The sequence below is a fragment of the Phaenicophaeus curvirostris genome, chromosome 6 (assembly GCF_032191515.1).
Source record: "Phaenicophaeus curvirostris isolate KB17595 chromosome 6, BPBGC_Pcur_1.0, whole genome shotgun sequence".
NCBI lineage: Eukaryota > Metazoa > Chordata > Aves > Cuculiformes > Cuculidae > Phaenicophaeus > Phaenicophaeus curvirostris.
Genome location: NC_091397.1, coordinates 43,083,107 through 43,104,015, shown reverse-complemented (window position 1 = coordinate 43,104,015; position 20,909 = coordinate 43,083,107). Strand labels below are relative to the sequence as shown.

At 36.3% G+C, this 20,909-nt stretch overlaps 1 protein-coding gene across 4 annotated transcripts in view; it reads right to left on the bottom strand.

The window, feature by feature from the left end:
• The window catches only part of ULK4 (unc-51 like kinase 4), a 220,806-nt gene that overhangs the window by 96,722 nt on the left and 103,175 nt on the right, over window positions 1-20,909 (bottom strand). For 3 of the 4 annotated variants that reach the window (XM_069859966.1, XM_069859967.1, XM_069859965.1), the window contains exon 30: window positions 15,577-15,625. The exons of the other annotated variant lie outside the window; for it this stretch is intronic. In XM_069859966.1, coding sequence (XP_069716067.1) covers window positions 15,577-15,625 — 49 coding nt within the window. The remainder of the gene's footprint in view (window positions 1-15,576; window positions 15,626-20,909) is intronic. 4 annotated transcript variants of the gene reach the window in all.

The window sequence follows — 20,909 nt, the reverse complement described above, 5'->3', positions numbered from 1 at the left end:
CAAATTATATTAAACTTGAAAACAGTGAAGGGCTGTTACATCAAAAGGAAGCATCTGTTGAATTTTCTGCTACTAGGTTTATGGTATAGTCACATTAGGTTTGGTATCTTGTAAATAATTATTTCTTTTCTTCCTTATTAGTAATTCCAGGGATTATCCAAGTAGTTAATTATTAATCTGAAAGACATTAGAGAATTCTCAACTTTTTAAAATCTCAATCTTGGACATCTCTTTATAGAGATTTTGCATTTTCCCAGAGAGAAACGCATTTAGAAAACAAACACTCAACAATCAGGCTGTTTTGACCATCAACACTTCACTCAGCTCATATTACACATACTACTGTGGATGGATGTCTTAGCAAATTCATCTCCCAGACTTTCCTCACTCAATTTATTCCTATAGCAGCAAGCTACATCTGTTTATACCGAAGCACCAAGCCACAAGGCAGGAAAACAGGGGAGGTGTAACAATATTCCTCAATGAACAGACTGGCAGAAGTACTGAAGAGTAATACGTCCAGCATTATTATCCCACAAGAGAGAGTGCATTGCTTTCATATTCCTGTCCTGGGCTTAGACAGACAAGCAATTATGCTCTAAGCAAACTGTGTTTCTGCTATGTCACAAGGCGGACAAGATAAGAGAAATCACGAACTGATTGCTATAAGTGAAACCAATATCTATTAAAACACTGTGTTTAAGTGTAAAACCAAAAATTGCTACATAACTCCACTTATCATCATAGCGCTTTTTTCTGTTATACTCAATAAACATTAACTATCAACACTAAGTTGTTTGCTTGACAACCAAATTCAAATATACTTTAAAGAAATAGTATAGGGAGATTTTATTTGGCATGATTTTTCTTTGCTTAATATTCAAGGTCAAGCCAAGCCACGAACTTCTGCCTGACTCGACACTTAAATCATAACAACTCCCCTTCAAGCCTCCTCCCTTCCTTCTGACACTGCAGGACGTTACCGAATTGGGTGCCTCCTCCATTTTAGCACTATTGTTTCCAGATGACTAAACACTGAAAAGAACCTATAAAGGAAGACAAACTCAAATGCATGTTTGGTTTGTTGTTTGGGTTTTTTTCAATCAGTTAATTAAGGACCATGAACATTAACAAACCTTTACTATATTCAAATTATTAAATACTTAGAAATCCATTAAATTAAAAATTTTTAGATATATTACAATATCTCTGTAAAATATAGGAATACGGCTTATGGGGTAAACTATCTCTGTAGAGTTTCTTCTATAAATTAGTGGTATACCATTTCCACTGTCAACTCTAGCTCAAGATAATGTTCCCTGACACACAGTACGTATATTACACAAACACACTTTCATACTCCATGTATCACATTGCTACCTTGGCACTCATTCAAGAACTCAATGATGAATGCATTTTCTTCTTATGTCAAGCTGTGTATACGAAGAGCTGGGGTAAAAAGTGAGATATCAAAGGCTGAACAGAACTGAACTATGATACCAGGGCAAGGATTCACAATTTGAAGGCAAGATTAGAATTCATACTTGTCCTAACTGTGTGTATGTGCCAAAGTGAAATTTCTATAGCCATAAGAACACTGACTGTTTGCAGAGAAAAATTGCTGTGGTACTAAGACCAATATTTGGGAATATTTGGAATGAGCAGTTGGACTCATAGTCTGAACTAGAACAAACAAAAAAATAAAGGAAGTACAGTTTCTTATTCCATGTAAATACTAGAGTCATGCTTTCTCTTCTAGACACAACAGGAAGGAAACTTAGTGCTACCCAAAAATCGTCCACAAAGACCTGATCCACTCATCAGCCTAACTTAGTGTCTAGCGAAAACACCAACCAACTCTATCTTTTAATCAAATGTTGTGCAAACTTAACATGATTTTGCTTTATTACTGTTCACCAAAAGGTTAACATGTAGTTAGGATGAAAAATTAAAAAGAATAAATACAGAATAAAAAGACAGAACTTCTAAGATAAATGACAGTAAAGTCTCTTCTATCCCTACCTGTGACACTAGAAAAAGGGAACATTATGAAGTTCACTTTAGTAGGTCATATTTCAGGCATGTATTTCAGCAAAAACTTTCTGAAGTGACAACCTCATCTTAGCTCTATAAAATTCTGACAGCATGAATGCAACATCAGTCACAGGAATTACATCTTCCACCCACTGGAATTCACCGATACTGGAAGATGAGAGTTTCCTTAGCCAGCAGCGGTCTACCAGTGCGGCCAGAATCGAAGCAGCATCTGAGCCAGAACTGATGAGAAGGAAGTAAAATGGAGAAAGAAACGACAGCTAACAGGAACGATAATAATAATAACAAGAAAAATAATAATAGAAACTCAAATCATAACTGCAATATAAGGTTTATAATGATATAAATTTGTACATGCTAACAGATTACTGTTCTTGTGAATTTAAGATGGTACCTAAACTAAAAGAGGGCAGACTTAGGTTATATATAAGGAAGCAATTATTTACTATGATACTATGAGGGCGGAGAGGCACTGGAACAGGTTGTTTAGAGTTGTTGATGTTCCATCCCTGGAAACAGAATCATAGGATATTCAAGGTCAGGCTGAACAGGGCTTCGAGCAACTTGGTCTAGTGAAAGATGTCCTTTCCCAAGGCAGGGGGCTTGGAATTAGATGATCTTTGAATGTCCCTTCCAACACAAACCATTCTATGATTTAGTCACTTGAATGACAACATCCACATTTTCACATAGCATCTGCTATTAAATAAAAAACATAGACATAAAGCACGAACAGATCTCATCACCCAGAATATTCAACTAGTAAGAAAAGACAGAAAACAGAAATTGCTTCAATGAGTGTATTAAAAAAAGTATAGTACAAAGACATTCCGGAATTTTTGTTCCCAGGGTGGCAATCTCAATAGCGCCAGGCCATAGAGAGGCTGAGAAATTCATCACACTCCTTAGGTTCTCAAACTGCCTGTACCCCATAGTGGTTCGCTATCTCACATGAAGTGTAAAGGACAGAAGTTCCTTTATTTCTCTTCATTTTATGTGGAAGTCTAGATCATCATAAGACTCTGCTGCAAGGAAAATGTAATATATAACAACTGTCACAACTTCAATAGAGATGGTGAGAGATGCTAGTAAAACAGCTTGCCTAGCAATCAAAATACTTGTTTTGAACTTCAGAAACTCAGCATCAGCTATTCCCTCTGGGTGATCCTGAACTTTGGAGCTGTATTTGGCCTATTCCCCTAAGGCATTCCTGATTAACAGGCTGCTGGCTACCCTGTGGTCTGCCTTCCTCCTCTGTCTCCCATGCCATTTTCTGCAGAAATTCCACCCTGAACACAAGAAGCCTTTTTCTCAGTGAAACCTACATCCAAATTGGAATAACAGCACGAAACACTGAAATAACCCAAATATCTCCTTCCTCAAACAACACACTCAAGTTCTGAAAACCACAGAGCCATGACCAGTTCCTATCAGCAAGGTTCCGCTGCTCTGCCTAAATTGTCTACTAACAAAGAGTAATTTTACTCTCATATGGACGCATAGCCTGAAAAGGAGCTGGATGCTTTTAGATCAAAGTAGCATTTTGATGATAAGGGAGAGGCATTAAACAACATCAAGAACTATGTTCATTATCATTAGAGGCCGGACAAAAATTTTAGCCAATATACAATGTCACACAATGCACACTGTAACAGGAAAGAATAAAAAAAAATTTTAAAGGTGCCAAAACAAAAAAAAACCAAATAATTGGTCAACAGGAATAAGATATTATAGAAACATGTTTTATATGAACTGATTAAAATGTCAGCTTTGCTAGAACATGGGATTCTAGAAATAAGTAAAGGAGTTAATTTTTTAATTACCCACAGTAAGCCATTTTACAGTTATTAAGGTAACTCTATTAGTGTTTTACTTCATTTCATTCAAGCCATCCTCCCTGAATAGTTATTCAGACTGAAAAATGTGTACAATAGATGTGAAGGGAATAAAAGGATGAAAGAGGAAAACAGCTAAAATATAAATGAAAAGCTGGTATCAGAAATTTTACAAAAGCCAGGGAGAGTAAGGTATCATTAGCCATTTTCATATCCTAATGGAACATGCAAGTTTCAGTCTGTTACTAAGAGTGGGTCTGTGGCAAAGAGCCCAAATGAGGTCTGAAAAAGGATAATGCACCTTTAATGATTGAAATAGCAAGAAAATTAAATCTAATCATGTTTCATTAAGCATACTCTAGCTCCCATTTTTACTAAATTATTTTATTATGATTTCCCAACTGTCTGTTGAAATAACCTTTTACAGCAATTTAATTCACCATCATAAACAAGTCTCATTTCTCACAATGAAGTCCCCTGGGATTAGTGAGAGGAGATAGATAATCTAAACCTTGCCAATCCTGCAGCCACTAAGGTAACCACTCAGGGAGACAAAGATTTTTGTTTTCCTATTTGTGGCTGAGATCATTAAGATATAATTAGAAATGTATTCATGAGTAATACAGCATCTGTTATGTACCATTCGTCCAACAAGCATCTTCTATACCGGTCTTTAATAAGAAGGGCAGAGGCATAATCCCCACTTCACTCTCTGGAGAGTTCTGCATTAAATGGACTGCATTAGACATCCCTCTCGCTCCCCCCTTTTTAATGGAATCTTATTCAGGCATCCAGTGTTTTCTCAGACTCCATTGTTACCATCAAAACTGCTAGTCTGTTTGCTTTCAGCAATATGCTCCTGCAGTGCCATCCAGATGTGAGCCCTAAAGATAGCTACGTGCAGTGAATTTAAATCCTGCTCCAGAACGTGTTACAGAGCAATAAGCAAAGGTGGAACTTCACAATATAAAGTAACAAATGAATTGGACTGTTTACAGAATAATCCTTGGCTTTCTTGGGTACTGATAGGTGCTATCGACCCTGCTTATGTCCTTTCTGCTTGCTGCATATTTTACTTATTTGAGTAAAGTAAGTCAAATACGTCTGTTTTCTCCTTGTACGTGATCTAATTTATTGCCAAACTCCATATCAAATCACATGGCTAAGCAATGAAAAATTAAAAGTAATGTCACCCAGCAAACAGCACTCATATATCTGCCAGGGGATCAATTTATGGCTGTCACTTAAGCTGCAGAGTGAAAACTGTCAGCCACTGCATTTAGTATCATGATGATTGAACAGGTTATTATTTTATTTGGTAGGTAAGACTTCATAAGGAACCAAGTAAATGAATAAGAAAGAAAGCAGTTATTGGGGACAATTTTGCTTTCTGTACCCATAGGAGAAATAAAGAACCACTTGCCTAAACGAAGCAAGGGACAGAAAGTGAACCTTGTAATACAATCAGGGAACTTAAACAACAAACCTAAGAGAAGAAAAAGAGAATACCAAAATTTCAGCTGATTCTTTGAGATGATGTTCCTGTTATAATTAGAAAGTTACAGTGGCTAAACTAAGATTGGATCATGGTAGGCTTAATCTTTTTGCATATAGTTGACAATAAAGCTATTTTAGCACAGCAATGATTTTTAAGCCTGACTATAAAAACATTTTATAATACAAAACACACTTAGAAACTAAGCATATAGGACAATGAGTAAACGACTTCAGTTAAAACCAGAAAGCTGAAAGCAAAATATTAAGATTTAAATTGTTTTACTTTGCGGAAGACTGACATTCTAAAATTTAGTTATCATCCCACAATATGAAGTCTTTAAGAAAACATTACCATAAGGAATGTATTATACATGACTGAAATCAAACCAGAGAAACTTCTAGATAAATGGTAAGAGTTCAGAAGCATAATATGGAGCCCTCTGCCAGCCAGAAACCATTCACGGACATCCAATACTCTTTTACAAGCTCTATTGTGATGCACACAATAGCTTATTACCTTAGTCATCAGAATGCTGCTGGTCAATAAACATACAGTCAGCAACTGCACATTCCTACGCCAATATTTATTTAGATGAGATCAGGAGATATACCTCAATTGTCTGACAGAACAATGATAATGCCATGGTAAAATTCTGGTCGCAAGAGGAACAACTCATGTTCTGAAAAGCATGCATCTCAGCTTTACTTCAGTGTGTCGTTTTCCTTAAATGCTTTCTCTTTGCCTTGGTATTTGCATTAGCAGGAAAACTAAATCAGCAGATTAGTTTTGATCAGCCTGACAAACACAAAGTTTGGAAGGAACAAGATTTTGCTTTAATATTGCTTCTACAGCAAAAATAAATATTTAAATGCTTAAGTTAATCACCCTGGGTGAACACTTTCATTGACAGTGATTTGTTTCTATATGACCCATTTAAAATGTCTCATAAAATTCACATAAACTATGGCAGTGTCAGGATTTCTCCCTATAACTTCTAACTCATACAGGTCATCACTGAGTGCTAGACTTGTGAAGTCTCCTGTTAAGAAGAACGGTCAATAAGTCTTCCTGCAGCACTTGCATTTCACTCATTTGCAGGATGGTGCAACAGCTCCTCCCCTTCATGAGGTCTCCACGTGTGCCCTGAGGCTCAATCTGTGATTTAGTGATAGGCCAGGTTGGGTGGGAGTGAGGCAAGGCTGCAGGGTTGCACTCCAGCCACCCCTGGGGCTGCAGCAGTTATAACAAACTGCAGCCCTGCCAGCTTCCCAAAGCTGTTCTTCTCCCCACTCCCTCTTCTCCTGCTCACAGTCAACTGACATGTAACTCCTGGGACCAGGAACATTTCTTCTTTTTTATGTCACATGACCCAGTATGAAAAACACTTACGAGGTCACAAAAAGATAGAGATTTCTAACATAAATAATGTCACATAAAGTTATGTATATATGTATGTATGTTTATTTATATGTGTACAAACTTATACATACATATTTGAATACTACAAAATTACAAACTGATTGTAGGAGAAGAACTAAGTCAAATGAAACGTGTCCAAGACATGGGCACTACAAGACTCTGAGAATGAGAAAAAAAGGCTTAAGAATGAGAAGCAAGATACACCATTTACTAATAAATGTGGGGGAGGATGGAGGATGAAAGATAAAGAATTTGTTTAATTTTATTCACAGCAGAATCAGCTACCAATGCAGAAGATTAACTGCTTCTGCTGCATTGTTGACATTAAAATGTAAAAGAAAGGCAGCAAATGCTACGAAACATTTGGCAAAAAGGGGTGTGACAGAAGTAATGTGGTTTTGAAGATGATTATACCAGTTAAATCTCTAATTAAAAGAATGTACAATTATCCCTTTATCCACCTCTAGTCACCTCCCAAATATTTTTCCTCTAATACCTGAAAATTTTCCATTTATAATGACTCGGTGAAAAGCACTTTAATGTGATACAAATCCTGCAGAAATGAAAGATGTTAAACACCGAGTGCTCTGAAACTTGTTCATAGATAGGGAGTTGGTGTAAATGGAGGGAGAAGGGTTGTATCTGAAGTTGCTTCTGAAATTTAGCGTACATAAAACAATACAATGAATAGGGCAGGGATAAAGTACTAGCTTCATATATGAACTAATAATCTCAGGTTAGGAAAGACAGTTTCACACAAATGACAGCTCAATGATAGCAGTAAAAAACTCCAAAAGTGAAATGTAAGGAAAAGGAGGATGGATACTCCCCCCTCAATCATTGCCTTCCATATTAAAGTGGATGGAAGAGTAATCTCTTCTACAGAGACCATTCCAGACCTCTGATCATCTGTTTCTCTTCTTTGTACTTTATGCACTTCTACTATAACCTTTTTGGGATGGGAAACCCCAAATCCACACATGGGTGAACACGGCACAATTTTTTTCTGTTTAGCAATGTAATACTTCCTCTTACAATACATAACATCCAGTTTGCTTTAATGACCAAGACTAAGGATTAGGCAGATGTTTTTATTAGATTGTGTTCTTATTGAACCACGATATCTCATTCCTGAGTGATAATGGTAAAACATCTTGCATCTCTCTGTATGTAGAGTCTGGACTGTTGACAGCAGACACATCACACAATACTTAAGAACACATACAGGTTCCAGGGTTGCTTTGAAGAGGAGTGCAAATTAAACTGAAAGTGAGTAGGATTAGGTGTCAAAAAAACTTGTAAGGATTTAAATTACACAGATACTCACAAGATCCTGAAGGCTATGTACTTAGCTTCTATCAAAAAAGGCTCAAATCAAGTGTGATGAAAGAATATGTGAATGCTAAACAACTTTATGAGCACCGAAAAACAAACCCAAAACTGTTGAAGGGGCGGAAGGGAAACTTCGATCCAGAAACTCAGCACCATGAACTTCGTAAGAAAGGACATGTGGAAAGTACCCAGGCTGGAGCAGTTCATGAAGAACTGCAGCCCATGGGAAGGACTCACATTGGAGAAGTTTGTGGAGGACTGACTTTTCTGGGAAGGATCCCATGCTGGAGCAAGGGAAGAGTGTGAAGAGGAAGGAGCAGCAGAGATGTGTGAGGAACTGATGGCAACCCCCATTCCCCACTCCACTGCACTGCAGTGGGGGAGGAAGTAGAGAAATGAGGTGTGAAGTTGAGCCCAGGAAGAAGGGAAAGGTGAAGGGAAGATGTTTTAAGATTTGGATTTATTTCTCATTACCCTACTCTGATTTGATTCATAATAAATTAAATTAATTTTCCCAAGTTGAGTCTGTTTTACCCATGATTGCAACTGGCAAGTGATCTCTCCCTGTCCTTATCTCAGCCCAGGAGCCCTTCATTATATTTTTCTCTCCCCTGTCCAGCTGGGAAAGAGGACTGATAAGAGTGGCTTGGTGGGTACCCGGCATCCAGGCAAAGTCAACCCACCACATGCTGGTACAATTTTCAGTGACTACAGAAAATGTTCTTAAAATCCTCTTGTTCATATTAAACTGAGGGAACACTAACAGAATTGTTCCTGATGGAATGGGCTAGACAGAAGAATGCACTACAAAATGAAGTACTGGAGACTACTATTTAAAGCTACATATTAATATAAAAAGACAAACTAAAGAAAAACTACTTCCCTTTCAGGGCAAAAAGTCATGTCTCTTCCATATTTTTCTAAGTTTCGCATGGTTCCAAATCATCCTTACTCAATGTGAGAGAACAACAGTTTTTTATAGGATGCTTTAATTGCAGAGAAAAACAGTGAAAATACTTAACACAACAGTTTAAACTACAATAGAGTACTCATTAATCAGTCATGACTTCATGACTTTGTGGTCCTTTTTTTTTTTTTTTACGTATCATTCTTCTCCTGAACAGTATAAAAATCCTCTTTCTCAGTACATATTTAAAATATTCTACAAATCTTAACTGTTCCAAAGGTGACAGAGGTAAAATGAAAGGTGCTAGTTAACATCTAAGTAGACTTCTTTTCCATTTAGTTCTAGAGAAAATTCTTCCAGTTTTCCAAGAATGATCTAATAGCACCAATATTATCTCTTAGGTACAAAGCTGAAGTTCACACGTTCCCTTAAAGGACAGAGCAGTACTGTTTTTAAGTGAAGGCATAATCATTAGGAAAACGTTACTTCTATTGCCTAAAATTCTCTACAGCAATATTAAAATTACTCAATCACAAAAGTCTCATATATACCATTTAATTAAAAAAATTGTTTAGAACAATATTCAAAACCAAAAAAAGCAAGTCTCACAATGTCCAAGAGTATTGCCAGACAAAACAAGCTGGCAGAAACAATCACTGACTTCATACATCCACCTACATAAACCTGGCCTACAGTCAGTCTTGGATTTGGTTCATAAAAAAAGTCTCACGCATTATAAGTTGTAGGTGACTCAGATAGGACCCAAGTCCAACTTAATTAGTCAAATTAACACATCTAAGTACAGGTAGGACACAGTGAACAGTGGCTACCACACTAGGAGGCAACCTGTGGGATAGTTTCTGGTAGGTTGGTTTTAGAAGGTTGACTGGCTTAGCCCAATAAAATCACAGAAGTTGCTTGTATATCAACCATATCAATAGATACAGTTGTAGACACCTTTGGAGCTTTCTAGTCTAATCTCTTGCTCAAAGAAGTCCTGTCAAAGCAGGCTAACTTAGGGCTGCATCCAGCTGAGTTTTAATAGTCTCCAAGCAGGGGGATGCTACAACATCTCTGGGCCCTTGTTCCAGTGTTCAACCACCACCCCCCCCAGAGGGAAGACATTTCTTCCTATATCAAGCTGGAATTTCCCATCTTCCAACTTGCATTTATCCTGTTGTCCTTCCATTGTGCACTGCTGAGACATGTCAGGTTCCATCTTCTCTGTACTGTTCCATGACGTAGCTACATACAGGAATAAGATCCCTGCAAGCCTTCTTTACAAAGGCTGTATGAAAACTGTTTTCTCAGCTTTTCCTTGCCTGCCATGTGCTCTAGGACCTCTGATCACCAAGTTGTATATTCACTGGGCTTGCTCTAAGATTTCAAAAGTTCAGGGCAAGGGCTATTACGGCCTTTTACAATGTATTTAAAACTCTTATCTAACACAGTGTTTGAACAAACTATGTATTCCTAGCCATTTTTGCCTTCCAGGAAAAACTAACCTTAAAAAGTTGTTCAGAATAAGCACTATTACAGCCTTTGTGATTGATTAGGGAATTAAGGAAAGCGCCAATTACCAGCAAGGTCTAAAGGATAACAGGCAATTTATGATGATCAGAGGGCTGAAGCACCCCCTATATGAGGACAGGCTGAGAGAGTTGAGGTTGTTCAGACTGGAGAAGCAAAGGCTCTGAGGAGATCTTATAACAGCCTTCCAGTACCTGAAGGGGGCTACTGGAAAGCTGGGGAGGGACTGTTTACAAAAGCTTGAAGTGATGGGGCAACAGCTATAAACTGGAGAGGGGTAGATTTGACTAGACAGAAGGAGGAATTTCTTCCCAATGAGAGTGGTGAAGCACTGGCACAGGTTGCCCAGGGAAATTGTGGCTGCCCCATCCCTGGAGGTGTTCAAGGCCAGGTTGGATGGGGCTTTGAGCAGCCTGGTGTAGTGGAAGGTGTCCCTGCCCATGGCAGGGGGGTTGGAACTAGATGATCTTTAAGGTTCCTTCCAACCCTAACTATTATTCTATGATTCTATAACCCTCTAGATACAGTAGGGACCTAGTGGATTTTGAACAACAGCCAAGGACCAGCACACAGTAATAAGGAGATGCTCTACCCTTTGCAGGAGTGAAGACTTGTGGACAACTGTTGTGCTGAATTCCAAGTCACTCCCTGAAGGGATCATAGGAGTTCTGTATTTCATACCATAACACTGGACAATGTTAAGGTCATCATTATCGATTAATCGTTTTGAAGAGAGTTTAAACTGTGTCATCACCATGCACCCCTGTAACACTGGGCTGTTTGTCTTAACAACAGAAGCAAAAAGAACAAGAGGCCTCAGCTGGGCTTTAGGTCCAGCCTTGAAGGAACATTGTGCAATATTCTTGGGACACTCAGAGCAATGAAGTGATAAAGGCAGGGATCTGCCCATGCAAGGCACAACAGTGATTGTCGCTCTGCAACACCTTTTTCTTTGAAACCCATTGTAAAAATATTTTCTTTAGAAAGACAACTAGTAAGACACTGTATCGTAATGCACAAAACAACCATCCACTTTTGACCAGTTTAGAAATACTTTATAAAAAAAAAATCCTCCACAAAACCAGTAAGTTTGCCTGCTTTTAAAGACCAGTAAAATAAAAAATGAACAGTAAGATTAGAGAGATGGAAAATAGTTACACATCATAAAACTTAGAAATGTGTTCCAGTAGTAGCAGTAATCATGGTCACTATTTCTGCAAAGTACAGGCCTACACACCACTTTTGTTTGTGATTTCCTTTTCTATTAGGTTATAGGTAGTTTTAAATCTTTATTAAAGTCCTTCAGAGTCATGTTTGTTATCCATAAAATTTTTAACTTCTGGGACAGGTTAAAAGAATCTATCAAGAAGCAGATAAGAATATTTTTCTATACATGAGTTTTCTTATATTCCTTAGCACTGAATATAAAATAAACAGATATTTATGTTACATATACACTAAAACATTAGTGTTTAGTGATAGAAAGCAATTCCTCTAAGATGCAAATAGCTGAATTTCCTTCCCATAAAAGAACATAATTCCATCACAAATGCTGTCGACTCAATTTTTCTCTCAGAAGTGGAGCTTCAGGTGATTTTGTAAATAACTTTATTCCCTCCCCTAACAGGAGTATTGGTTCAAAATAATTATCCAGATAAGAAAAAAAAGCATATGCTTTAGTAATATTTTTTCCTTTTTTTAAAGCCATTTTATAAAGCATGATATGAACTCATAATATTAAAATCATTTAAAGGATGGCTCTGATTCCTCTCACAATTTTCTTTTTCCACCAGCAAGCAAGTCAGGGAAGGTCAGAGAAGGTTGGGTAAGGTTGGCCATCCCTGGCCAAATGACTGGTCTTTCACCAGCACTGGATTTCTCCCAGAGAAATTGTCTGACTTGGGCACGTTCTGTGCTGCTCACTCAACCCATCTCCTTGTGTTCCCCTTCACAACACCCCATCGCATCGCAGCTGCCCTCACATTCCCTTCTCCTCCTCTCCTCACAGCACCCCATACCCTCACAGCTGCCTCACATCCCTCTCATTACTCTGCCGATAAGCCCATTTTTCATCCCACAAATCATCTATTTGAAGCAAATGAAAAGGCCCAAAAACCTGTTCTACTCAAATGCTGTCATTTGTAATAAATACACATTTAACTAGTACCACTATGACTTCTCAGTATTAGAAAGTTGAATTAAAACCAGTCAGAACTACTTGACTTGATAACTCTAGAAGAACAGCTGAAAATCAGCAACTACTACCACGCAGAAAAACGACACAAAATCCGCAACAACAATAATTTTTTCAAGGTTACAGAGAGAAAGTAAATCATCCCAGTTCTGTGTAAAGCTAGCAGCTGTTAAGAGGACCTTTTAAGAAAGTTTTCAGATTTGTACATGCAGAAGTTTTAATGGTACAGTGTTTCCTTCATTATCCTAAGCTCAGTAAAGAAGTGGATTGCTTCATCTCAAAGGTGCATGGCACCTCTTCAAATTAGCAGCACATGGTTGGCATGTGGTCCCTAAGTCCCCAGAATATGTTCATATCACTTCCAAAACTCCAGTACGAGTCCTTTCCACGAGATTTCTTCAAACTGTATCAGTCTTTTGCAAGTATGGGAGAACATCCATACATTAAACGTGAAGACAGCCTCTACATTGAACTTGCTAGGGGACCCAAGGAAGGACGGCTGCAGCAGCTAACTGCTCAAGCATTTATTAAGCTTCCTAGAAGGCTCTGCATTTTCCAAGCCCTCTGTTGCTGTATCCACAACGTTAGCTAAACTACCGGCTCAGAGTTAGGTGGAGACATTACTGTGGATTGCTGCCACACACTGACTACAGCACAGAAGAGTTGTAAACTTCATGATTGCAGCAAACATACTGAAAGTCTAGCATAAGTTACAATGCTATTGGAAAAGCCTAATATTTCTCCTATTAATGTTTGTACCGAAATGTCAATGCAAAGGAAACCTTCGTTGACTTTTTCATTGCTTTATCCATATGGAAAACCACCACACATCATCCAACAGTATCCAGCGAAACAAGTAATATACCATGGGTTCTCATTATTAACCACAGTCAGAAATGTCTTTTATACCATCTGTTTTGGTTTCTTTGGTTTCATCATCATCTGTTAAGAAGATGATAGTTACACTTCAAGAAACAAAACTGTTAAGAGTTCATTCTCTACAGAGTTAATACTTGCAGAGAACAACTGACTATAAAAGATTAACCACCTGATTCAATACTAATCAAATCAGATACACAGTTATATAAACACTTCCCCAGAAACTCTTGACTGAAAGATTAATGAAAAAAAGAACAAAACTTAATTTTAACTTCTTTTAGTAAGATTCTGCTTTCTGCTGAAAAATTCTCCAGAGATAATTTTATTTCCAAGAGCACGCATTCTGATATGCAGGCTTATCCCTTCCAAGTATACACTATTTTCAAGTCAGCAGTTTAAAAGAAACAAGTAGTCTCAGGCACCTCATCTTTAAACTAAAGTGTTTAAGCAAGTTAACAGAGTAATCAGAAAACCCTCATAATTTCTACCAAAGCAGCCATACTTAATTCCTTGAAAAATGGAAATTAACATACTGTACCCTACTGCCTTTTACAATATTTTTTCATTCTTTAGAAACACTCCTATTAACTTGATGTAGCATTAAAAAAAAGAACAAATACAATACATTACTGAATGTTGACATAAGACTTCAATACGTTGGTAAGAAATATGTCATTTTGGAAAACATTTACGCCATACTCATTGTTAAAGCGTACTTCCAATAGTAGTTTTACCTTTGCATTACGTTTATCTTCTTTAAACTATAGCTTATCATTGTTTTATAATTCCAAACATATAAATTGTAAGATGGTCTAAAAATTTTTCCCTAGTTTCCCCTTATTCCATCTTTGGATATTAAATCTCTTTGAAAACAAGCAATTATTTTGCTTTATTAACCACTCATTAAAATAGGATTTTTGCATTTTCACTTTCAGAAAGCCTCATATAATGTCTGACACAATAAACCAAGATTGCGTCTGTAACTCATTTTATTTAACAAATAAAGAAAATCAACTACCATCACTTCAAAAGCAGTTCCTCCCTGAGTTGACACACAGCTGCCCATGACACTGCCAACATTCAAAGCAATTCTGCAGATCATTTTGTGAAAGGTTATTGAGGAACTCCTCCATTTGTGCTTTCACATCTTCTACTAACAGCAGCACTTTGAGCAGACAATACTCATCCTACTTGCTTTTTACTCTCTAAAAAAAGTATTTGTAGAACTCACAAGGTCAAAGTTTGTGTGGAGAGGTCAGGAGGGAGCATTTATATCTGGCTCCAACTTATCCTACTTACACGGCATGACATACATACATTAAATTCATTACTACAGACGTGTCACAAAGGACATCTCTAGAGATCATAAGCATGTTCAAATACTTATAGCTATACATCATCAACAGTCTTCATGATCTTCATAAGTGGCAGACTCTATTTAGGGATGGAAATTCAGCATGTGACTATCCAAAATCATATTGTTGATACTTTATATTGAATTAAATTCTAAAAGCAAATAGTGGGAATTGGCATTATCATGTCAACAGGATCAATCTCATACTTGATATTGTTAAAGAAACTGCAAGTTCCTCAGCATTTGTTGCTTGGGTTAGGCAGATATATAGTTCTAATTAAGGATCAAGCTCATTAATTCCATTTTCTAGACTTCTATTCAAAAAAGAAAAAAGTATTTAACTTATAAAAGAAAGTTTTTATACAGGTACATTAGTTGGTGAGAACCATGTACATGGCTGCTTACACTAGGTTCTTTAGTATTGATTGACCGTTCAATTTCATTTCACCAATCTCTTACTGTTTTAACAACATGCTTAATGAAACTTCCTAGTTTGACTTGATTTCAGAGATACCTATCTGTTTGTGTGTGTATGTGTGTATATATATATATATAAAAAAAATATATTCTTACCAACATGACTTGGAAAAGAACCGGAAAAAGATGGATTTCTTCCACAAGGCTGTAAAAACATATTTTAAAATTTATTTTAAAAGCGAGGAAGTGAATTCTTATTTAACACACTAAACTCACAAAAGGAGCAGAGAAGTAGAATAGCTATTGCCAAAATCCATGACCCAGAACCTCAGTCTTTGACTAGCTCCCAACAAAAATGAGTTCCACTTCAGCTATTAAATAGAAACAGCAATGTTATACTGCTTTGGAAATTACTTCTAGGTCTCTTTGCTGATGAGATTCAAATCAGTGGAACAGTAATTGAATTAATATTTTTAAATGGCAGAAATTAATCAAAATTCAGACATATTATACTATGCATACTATGAAGCAGTCAGTGTGCACCATTAAACAATTTAATAGGCTCAGTGCACACAGGGAAATTATAAATATGCTACTTTTTTTTAAAGTATTCTACATTAACTAACTTCCTGGGTTTAACATATTAATATACGTTTGTCAGCCACTTCTGAATGTGGTTACCCAAAAGAATTTAGCTATATTGTCCTGAATTTCAAAATCAAACACAAAGCAGCATATATATACATATATATTATTTTAAAAAAGGATACTCAGAAAGGTAATACTTTACATTAATGCAGTCTTTTCTGTTCTTCAAACCTGAAACGTTTTATATTTCAGGAGAGCACGTCTCTCTCACAAACACTACGATGACACATGAATTATATGACTACTTTTTCCTGTATTATAATGTCTAATATGAAGAATGATCCTCCCTTTTCCTTACACACTGCACTAGATGTCTATTCACCAAATAACACAGAAAACACTAAAATACATATTTTGAAGATTTTCTCTTGTGTCTTTATAACATTACTGAAATACTTCAAAAATAATAGGTGGGTTTAGCCTTAAAATAAAGCTATAAGATTGTATTAAGAAGTCAATGTAAAAAGTGCAGAACTCAGAGAGAGCAGATCTGAAAGTGTTAAGGATGTTCACTATAACCGTATGCTCAACATAAGGCAAATGCTTCTGTGCACTTATTCAGGGAACTTGGCACACAAGACATAATTGTAGCATGTTCTAAGTAGTGTGTCAGTTAAACCCACAAAGTTACATTATACAGTTCTCTATGAATAAATCTGAGTTATATTAGACCAAAATAAACATTTTGTTACATGTTTAAAGCTTTACTGTGTAATACTCTATACTGGCTCCTAGTTCAATAATAATCAGATTAATTCTGTTCAGTAAACTACTTGCTAAAAAGAATCCACATGTTCCTAAAACTGCACATTTCCATTTAAGAGTTTTTATTGATGTCCAGTAAGAAAAGAGGAGAAGGTACTATTTTTATGGATAGTTTAAGCTAAAGCACTAAACTGTGAATTGAAGCAACTAAAAGCTGCTTTGCTTCCGTGAACCTAATGAGACAAGTGAAAGGGGGATAGAATAAACATCAAAGGGTCATAAAATCATAACACGCTTTGTTTAGATTAATGTCACCCGTCAGAGTCCTGGTTATTTATATTTGCTGAGATCAAATTATGTAAATGAAATGAGGAATGAATAAGGAATGAAAGGCACGCTAATAGAACAATCGTATCTATAAAGAACTGAGAACTAAGAAGTCATATGCGAGCATTAAGTACATATATTGTTTTCCTATTTCTTCAATTCTTGCATTCACCTAAATGTAATCATGATATCTATACAGAATCCATATGGAGTCGAGGTCAGTGCAGGGGCTTAGCTTAAGGATATTTATTACATTGTAGAGCAGTGGCACGCAGACTTAGAGACAAATGAAACACATCCACTAAACTGGTTAAAGCATAACAAAACCACATAATTATATGCACCTATATGAGCATGTTTCATGCAGTGATGTAACAGCCTTGTTCAAGCAAATGTGTTCAGTTTTTCTTGCATACAGAAATGTGTAAAAGCACAAGTTATATCCAACAGAAAATGTAACGCATTCTGAGAGAGAAAGAAGAGTTCATATAACGAACTTAGAAATATTGAATTTCTTTAAGAAGCCTGAATTTAAGGACTATTTCTGTTCTTATTAAGCTGATGGAAAAAACACCTACATGCAAGGGAAATCCCAACAAGCTCCCTACATAGGCTAGGAGCACTTGAAAGCTATTCTCCCCTGTGGCATCCAACAACCCTTAAACAGTCATGGCATCCTGGACACAGCCAGGTCATAAGAGGTTCCCAGGACTGCAGATAAGAAGAGTTATTTTATTTGAGGTTCATTTTCCAGGGCCAAATCTACTAGTTAAATTAGACCATGCCCGTAAATCACAATTTTGCTGATGTGTATATTACAATCCTGGATGTAAAAAACATCATTTCAACACCACAGACTCCCCCCAAGAGAGCAACTATTGTATTAGTACTCATACTGACAAAATAAAATTTTGCCAGCACAAACCTTCTCATGCTTAAGGCACATTACAATTTCTCACCCCAGCAAAAGCTGCTTACTTTGCTGTGTGAGCAACTTTTAAACTGAGAACACATTGGTGGCAAAATACAATCAAATACTAAGAAGAGTTAAGCAATCCTACTTTAGGCAGAACTCAGAAAAACTCCTTTCTGGAAAAGGGTAAATAAGGAAACAATTGGTTTCAAAACCTGTAAGCAGTCCCGATTGTTAAAGAATTACAAAGTCAGGTATACTTTCTGCTGAGATACGCTCAAATGGAATTATAGCAAATATGGTTCTTCTTAAAGGTTACCTGCAAACCTTTATGATTCAAGCAAGAAATACCTGCAGCCTTTAAAGAAAATTATACACACAACTTAGCTAAAGCATAAAGTAGCATCAAGCATTGTATTAAGACAAAGCTTAGATCTATTTTATCCCAGCTTTGAGTATATGTATGCAAGAGAGGCAGTGACATTATCACATTCTTCATTGCTATCTTACAAAGTTCTACAAAGAAGAAGTTTTAAAGCAGGTAAAAGAGGAGTTTAGCTATGGAATTTATTTCACAGAATGGGCACATCCTAAATCAAAAGTAGTTTGGTTCTTAGTAGACTTCTTACAAATTTATACTAAATCAGGTCCTAACCTGTTTGGAAAACAAAGAATAATAATTGTACATATAAGCAAATTATAGTTCTAAATATCAAGTACTCTCATTTTATTCTCATTTAAATACACACCCAAGTACACAACACTGGCTCAGAGTAACCAGTCATCTGATTTTATAAGATTTGTCATCAGTACAGTCTGATTTTTTGTACTCTAATAGTTTTCAGAATGAGATTATGTCTCCAATTTTGTTTTCAAAAAACATGCAAGGTCTATTTTTCTAAGACATTCTAAATTGCCTTCTTGCAACATATAAACCTACTGCAGGGCACTGAACACTGAACAAGGATTTTTTCTTAGAGGTGTGATCCCTTAACGATCCCAGGCACCTACTTTGAAGTGCCTTAAACCACAGTTTTCACGCAAAAGGAAATACTGTATGCCAGGATGTGAATTCACATAGCCTTGCATTCACTTCTCACATGAATAGTTTTTGTACCCAGTAATGAAAGCAGACTTGAGGAAAGAGCAGTCAACTAACTGCTTTCTTACTGGGCATCTTACTGGGCATACAATATCTGTACTGGTTCCCTATGCAGAATTCCTTTCTGATGAAAATGCAACAGGATACTTCAGTTTTATATATTCAAGCCGGGTATTATATAACAAGTTAGGAAAAAAAGGAAAAGGAGAGTGAAATCAATAAAACGTGTGATCTGGTGTCACTTAGGAAGTAATTTAATAATGTCAGTATTTTATTCCTCTAATTAAAAGAGTCTAACAATTAAGTATTCCTATTTAGCTTTTTTTTTTTTAACTAAACTTTTTTAGCAAACTCTCTGCTCAAATACAAAACCATAAATTCTACATGTCCAGATTGGTGTTTTCCTCCTTTATAAGTAGGATTTACCTGTAGATAGTTCATACCTACAGTGGCATCTGGTCCCTAAATAAAGGAAACAAATCAAAATTTGTCTGTAAACATACAGAGCAGTGCATTTTCCAGAATACTGATATTTGTACTCTTATGTCATCTCATTTTCAAAAATTAGTATATTAGCCTTTCACTTATTTCTCCTACATTAACCACGGGTTAATGTACAAACAGAATTTGATTTTGACCTTCAACAAATGACTTAAGAATTCACACTCTTTACATTCTGATTCACGGCTGTCTGCTGTTGTTCATGTTTGTATTTTTGGTCTAGATCATTCACAAAAACCCACAAGCCCACAAGTAGGCAAATGTTCATATTATCAAACAGAAAATCTTCAATAAAGGCCAGGGAATAAACACAAAATGGCCAAAACACCCATAACCTCTATACTGCCACTTTAGCAGTACAGAATAATAGAAAGTTGATGGAGACGGTCAACTGGAAACACCTTGATCTTAATTTAATACAGCAAGTAAACACAGACATATGAGAGTTTCCATGTTATCTTAATGGTTTCTTGACACACATGAGTCAGATATTTCCTCCTAGGTTTGAAAAAGAATTGATTTAGATTAAAACATTTAAAATATACATACAAGTCCTTTTCAATAATCTCATATTTTCTTCCTTGCTGAGAGTATTAAGTATATACATTAACTCTGATATCAAGGATTTGAGATTGAAGCCTGTAGTGTTCTGATGTGTATTGTTGATTACACTCCACAAAGGACAGCTCTGAACGAACTACCTGCAAAGTTCTAGGATCTAGAATGTAAAGTAATATGCCAGGCTATTCCTAGTTGACCAGTGTTATCAGAATAAAAACAGTAAACCTCCTCCTAAGATTAGATATTTACATTTTTTTTTCTTAATACAGAGTCCAGCTTTCTGTGTATTATAAATTCAGTTGGCTCCACTGTGGGCCACAAAAATAGTCCAACATTGCCAGTGATAATACCTAAACACCACAGTTTATTTCAGTTTGTTTGCTGACATGTTTCAATACGGATATATATGGTTGATAATTTTCCATTCCACTTATCTCTAAGAAACCAAACCAGGAAAACTACGCATTTATTTACATATTATATAAACTTGCAGAAAAATGACAGAAACTAATTTACAAAGCCATAAACTGACACTAACGGTAGTTTTGATTAATTCAGTTTTCCACGACCATTTTACAGTTATTTCTTTTTCATCTCACTGTGCATAACAATCAAAACTGTATTCTGAGCTCTACATGAGTGTTATTAGAAATTAGAATTTACTAGAAAAAAAAGCTCCACTTAGGGACAATTTTCAAAATTTAAGATTAACCTATACCACAATTTACAAAA